We start from the raw sequence: 6,000 nt of genomic DNA, 5'->3' as shown, positions 1-6,000 counted from the left end.
AGCAATGCTAAATTAGTTCATGCTACACATTAGGACTACCTTCCTTCCTTGGTATTTGGAGGTGGAAAGATTTGTGGCAGGGGGGGAAAGGACAGTTAAGGCAAACAGTGAGTATGAGGCATATGAAAGCAGAGAGAGTAAACCAAATGAAAATGACCCAATTTTCTACCGATTTGTTCAATGAGTTACTGCAAGTAATTTTTCCCTTGTGCTATTTATGGGATTTCTCTCTTCTAAATGTTACCATGGTCATTGTGGTGTAACACTAATTTGTTTACATAACCTGAGTTGCGCATATAGACCCAGATGTTACTTCAGAACCACTACACTTGGGGAAGATTTTCTAAAACCTACACATTAAAACTTCATGGAACAGTGATTTTTTACCATAACACTAATGGGGCCTGCTTCAGAGAAGGACACAACACTAACCGTCCTGCCACGAAGAGACGGTTGCTCAGCCCTGCTGATGCTCTGCTCCCCTTGAATCTGCAACTAGGCTTCAGCATTTTAACACACTTGTTTTAACTGTATGTTCTATCGCTCCTCTTCATACCATGGGCCAGAAAAAGAAACCGATGGGTTTGGTTCAATATTGGATTTCTTTACGATAAACCTAAGAGATGAGGAGCTCTGGAGCACACTGGAAAGTATAAAGCAGTATATATTTATTGCATTTAGTCCAAATATTAGTTAACTTCCCCCCAAAAATCTGCATTTTTCCGACAGCTTATTTTGTGGCTTAAAATTGGTAAAAGACCAAACCTCTATGAGCATTGCCACTTCACAGTAGCAATGTAACTTCTTTTTAGTCTAACATATCATACACAGAATACCACTCGCATCCCAAAAGGGTATTAATACTCTGGGCATGAGTAGTCCAGAAATTTAACTGCATCTCAGCCCGCATTAACTTTATTTCTACAGTATAAAACAGAATAACGTTTTACAGAAGCTCGTATCATGAATGAAGCTGTCCTCTATGAAGTATTTGTTGGTTGAAATTACTAACAACAAAGTAAAAATACTCGTAGATGTATTTTAGGCTTAACAGACTGATTCACAGCCTTGGGGAACTTCACCTGTTCTGTCCGAGTGGGAAGCTGAGAGCAAACATTTATCACAACCCAGCAGAGCGTATTCTGACTTCAAGTTTTGTTTAACCAAAAAGAAAAATAAAACCCAACCTTTTGTACTTGTTGGTTACAGAGAGGAACAGCCATGAAAGATATTCTTCCACTTGTGGTGCTTCATGTGCTTGCAAGGCTCAGCAGAGACCTTTGATAAATCATTCATTTTAACCAGCAGGTTCATTATATTGCAAATAAATATTAAACCAGTACATGTCGTACCTTTCATGTCAAATTTCAGCTTCCACATTTTGCATACTGGGCACCGAACAAAATCTGATTACATTCCTGAAGGTAAAAGTAAATTCACTGGTATTTCCCCCATAGAGCTTGCTTTTACAGGAGCAGCATTGGCAAGATCTCAAAATGTTTCTGAAGCTACTCCTTAACTTTAGGGAGGAAAAGAGGACAAAAGAATAAGACCACAATCTCTGTATGCAGCAATAAGCCCAATACAGTAAAATTTTAGTGTAGAGAGTACTGTGACAATCACAGTATTAATTTATTCTTCATTTGGCCTCATGACTCTTGGATTTTTTGTGTAGCTTGGAGCGAAAAGTTAACAGCATCATTACATGCATGTGCCACTGCCTCAGTAGGTTTGGACCTCCTATAATACCAGCACTCTTGCCAACCTCCCCTGCCTCCTAGTAGCAAAATTCTACGGAATACTGAAGAGCAGATAATTTCTTTCCTTTACAATTCCCTTTAAATATTGACACAGAGGCTGGCACTATCACAGCACTTCCTCCTTGCTGTGGTACAGCAGCAAAATGCAATGATACAAATTAGTCAAATTCTCTTCAAAGTAATCTAAAATACCATACATGAAGCATGGATGGAATGGCCATTAACAGCTTAGCACTCGTCTGGCACGAGTTTAGTGCCATATGGTTTAGTGGTGGACTTGGCAGTGATAGGTTAGCGGTTGACTCCATGGTCTTAAGGGTCTTTTCCAACCTTAACGATTCTATGACTCTATGGATGGACTGTCAAGTTAGAAAAAAAAATGATGTCCCAAGTGCTATTTTACCGTATGGTGAACTTGCACCGAGTCAGGCTGCATACGTGTTCTTTAACATCACATACATACACAAACACTTTGGTCTCCTAACTGATTTGAAGAGTTCAATTTCATTCCTTACAGGGGAAAAGAACCAAACCAACCTCTTATTTGGTTATGCTACACAGTTATTCTATAGAGTTTTGTTTGTCAGCACTAATGCGCAGTTTACTGCGTAGCCTCTGCTGCCTTCAGTGTCCTGCTGCACTCCAAGCAGAGGAGAAGCAGCACTTATTGCCTTTGAAACTATTTCCTACACTCTTACCTGAAAAACAGGTTCAAAATTGATCTTGGGCACTTAACACAAATGCATTTCAGTGAGAGTGACATATCTATGCCCTAGATGCATCTCACCCTAGATGCATCTCACCTACCTCATTTTCTGCTGGAGAAAGGCCTAAAAGCCACTCTTCCCTGCCAAGCCCCAAGTGAGAGCAGACAGCCCTCACCAGGGAGAGGTGGGCTCCCTCTGCTCTACCTGAAGCCTGTGCAATGATGCAAAAAGCCTCAAAACGACAGGGGACACATACCCTTCTGTTTACTGAGACAAACTTCCAATGAGACGGTTTCTTCAAGATATCTTTGTAAATAAGAGGGCTAGCAAGGAGGAAAAATATAAAATAAATAACAAAACCCAGAGGGTAGAGGTTTGTGTCACCAGCCACAAACACGTCTTGCTCTCTCCCTGTCCTGCAACAAGCCAGAGTACTCACTGTAAGACAAAGCAAAGCTGAAAAGGTTTCCCAGCGAGCATGGAGCCAGATGTTCAGATGCCTTTGTCTGTAAAGCACAGACAGCAGTTCTTGACACACGGTGGCTTTCAGGCTATTCTTTTTGACCCGCTGAACACTTGAAATCCGAGCAAGTACAGAAGTAGCACACGTGAGAGTTGCAAAGAAATCCTGAACTCCCCTTCAACTGGTCGGACTTGAACCTTGCAAGACTGCATTTTATAAAGATCTCTTTTCCTACGTTGACAGCTACTCGACGTTTAGAATTTTGCCAAAGTTATTATAAAATATTTATTGACAGTAGCAATAAACAACAATTTTTTTAAGCAAAACTTAAAGTGGAAAACGGCTGCAAGTAGTTTTTGACGAGCCAGTTGTACAAAAGCTTAAGCAAAGCAGCAGTCAGGGACATTGGTTTGGGAAGAATCCACACTGAGTTCAGGAGATGTCATGCCTTATTAGATCACCAAAATAAGCTGTTATTGTCTTCAGTTTGTTATTGAGAAAATTTTGTTCTATTTCCACTTTCCCGCCTGGCCCTGCTAAGGAAGCCACCTGAGAAACAAAGAACAAAAAAGCAAATCAATCAATGCACAGGAAAAGAGGCAGAACCCCAAACCTTTTATTCCCATGAGATACCACCTAAAACACATCTTTGCCTCTGTTAATACTAGTGACAATATTCCTTGTACCTAATGCTTCTGGTACTCTTTCGGTGTCTCCTTTTACTCACAGAAGTGGTTTGTGGCTTTCTTGTGACTGAAAAATCCTCTCACTCCAAGCCATGAAAATAAGAGGACTTCAGAACTAGACATAAGTAGTCATCACTTCACATGCTGTGCTGAGGCAAGAGGTGCTAGCCTCTGGCTTGCAGGGTACTTGCCATTTGAGACACCCAGTTGCAGCAAAAAAAGTAAAACTCCTGGAATTAGGAAGCATAAAGGTTGCACTGAAAAGAGTGTGGGGCGGGGGGGGGGGGGGGCACAACTCAAACAAAAGCAGCCCCAAACAGGCAGAGAGGCTCACAAAAAACCAGTTACAGTTTTGCTGTTGGTACTGCAAGCCAAAAAAATAGTAGTTGTGTGCACTGGAGTCTCAGGCAGTGTTGAGGGTAAGGCCGCAGGCAGCTGAGTAACTACAGACAGGGAGAGCCCGTCAGGCAGCGCTGGCCCCACCTCTCGTGTTTACAATCACTGGAGTGAGAATTTCACTGTTCATGCTCTGTTGACTGAGCTCAGTACTCACCTTTAATGCTTACTGGTTACAGACAGACAACGTTTGGCAGCGGACTTTGCATTTTGGACTAGAGCATGCAATACTCTCTCCTCTGCTGTTCCTACTCGTGATGCCTCATACCGCTTTGAGGGATGACGGCCATACAGCCTACAGATTTCTCACCAGGACAGACTGCACACCCAGAAAGACGATACCACCACCAAAACTGGCTGTTGGCTGTTTTTTTCCCCCACACTGCAGACCCCAAAGACCTGTGCTGTGGGTGTGCGCAGGGCGTCCCTGCTCCACAGCCAGTGCTGCTCCGTGCTGCTGTTTTCCCTTCCTGATGTAGGAAAATAACTGCTACAGTTCCCGGTCCAGGGAAACTTCCTGGGCAGACACAAACTGATCAAGGTCTACAAACCCGCAGTAGATTTTTAACTGATCTTTAAACTAAGAAGTCCCTGCTGTTATCAGCTGAAACTGAAAGTGCAGGCTGCATTATTGACACTTACAAATTCCTTTGAGACTTGTCTCTGTAGTCCAGGTTTAAATATAAACATGCTGAACTTCCTCTATTTTACTGTAAGTAAAAAGTCAGCCTAGTAGCAGGAGGAAATAACAGATTAATCTAAATTATACTTTGAACCTTTCACTTGCCCAGAAAATTACACTTATCTAAACCAAGCATTTACTTTTCTGCTTTGGTTTTTTTTCCCTTTTCATTTTTTTTTGTTTCTGCAGACAAAAACAAAAGCGTGGGCAGTTTCTTCATCCTTCAACTTAATGGTAATAGGAAAAAAAATCTCCACGTTCTTGTTAAAGAGGAACCTGCCACTTAAGTAAAAAAGCAGAAGCTGGCTGACTTATAAATAGCCAAGAATCTGAAACTGGCAAGTGATCAGGAATGTTGATTTTAAGACTTATCTTTTCTTACTTGAAATCCTAAAAGCAGTTAATATTGTGGGCAATCCACATTTTTTTTCTAGGCAGACGTTAAGTTTGTACTTCTAATTTATTATGAACAAACGCTGGGATGTCCCTTACAAAAAGTGTTAGAAACTTTGTACTTTATAGCTAATGTTGTTTAACTATTCTAAAATATTAATTGGATTAGTCAACTTAATTTAAGAATATTGAAGGTACTGTCTCGGGGTTATGTACTCCTGCTTTCAGGCACAGTTTGTGTCACTAGCATATCTAAGTATGACTAATGCATTGATACTGAACACAAATGTTTACTAAATATTTCTCTTAGGAGACCAAGTAAAGCAAAATGCTTCACTGGTAACACAGGCAAATACTGCTCCTCCGCTGAGGGGTGGCATCCGCCAAGGACACCTGAGAGGTTACAAATGCTGTGTCTAGTCTCTAAGTGTTAAATCCAGGAAAACTAACAGAAATTTCAAACAACTACTAAAAGTATTTGATAAAACCAAAGGTGACCAAAACCTAAATAAGCACATGGGCGTAAGCTCTGCAGGGATGGAGCCGGTACTGCACACTCCTCACCCTGCCGACGTTCAGAGGAGAGAAACGCAGATCTTCTGTGAGGATGCTTATTTGTAAATTGCTGGAGGTTGCACATTTAATTACGTAGGACTTGCCAAGTTTTCCTCAGAAGGGCTCAGTCAACCTTGACAGCGTAATGAGGGAAAGCTGCCACACACCAAGCTTCAGAAAGGTGCCAGCTTGGCGGATGCAAGCCCTCTAAAAATAACAGCAGATTGAGAAATGATGCTTTCAGAAAAGCAAAGGTGCTCACCTATTTTTAGAAATACCACATGCATCTCCTGTTTTCACAGTGAACTACAACAGTGACTATGGAAAGGCTTCTTCATTTTTTAGAAATTGGACTAGT

The 6,000-nt window shown here is 41.4% G+C and overlaps 1 protein-coding gene across 1 annotated transcript in view; it reads right to left on the bottom strand.

Moving 5' to 3' along the window:
• Positions 1-646: 646 nt before the first annotated feature.
• Positions 647-6,000, bottom strand: part of TGS1 (trimethylguanosine synthase 1) — a 29,900-nt gene continuing 24,546 nt past the window's right edge. The window contains exon 13 of the mRNA XM_075085036.1: positions 647-3,479. Coding sequence (XP_074941137.1) covers positions 3,363-3,479 — 117 coding nt within the window. The 3' untranslated portion in view covers positions 647-3,362. The remainder of the gene's footprint in view (positions 3,480-6,000) is intronic.

This window comes from Phalacrocorax aristotelis, chromosome 2 (assembly GCF_949628215.1).
Source record: "Phalacrocorax aristotelis chromosome 2, bGulAri2.1, whole genome shotgun sequence".
Classification (NCBI taxonomy): domain Eukaryota; kingdom Metazoa; phylum Chordata; class Aves; order Suliformes; family Phalacrocoracidae; genus Phalacrocorax; species Phalacrocorax aristotelis.
This window is presented reverse-complemented; position numbering and strand designations above follow the sequence as displayed.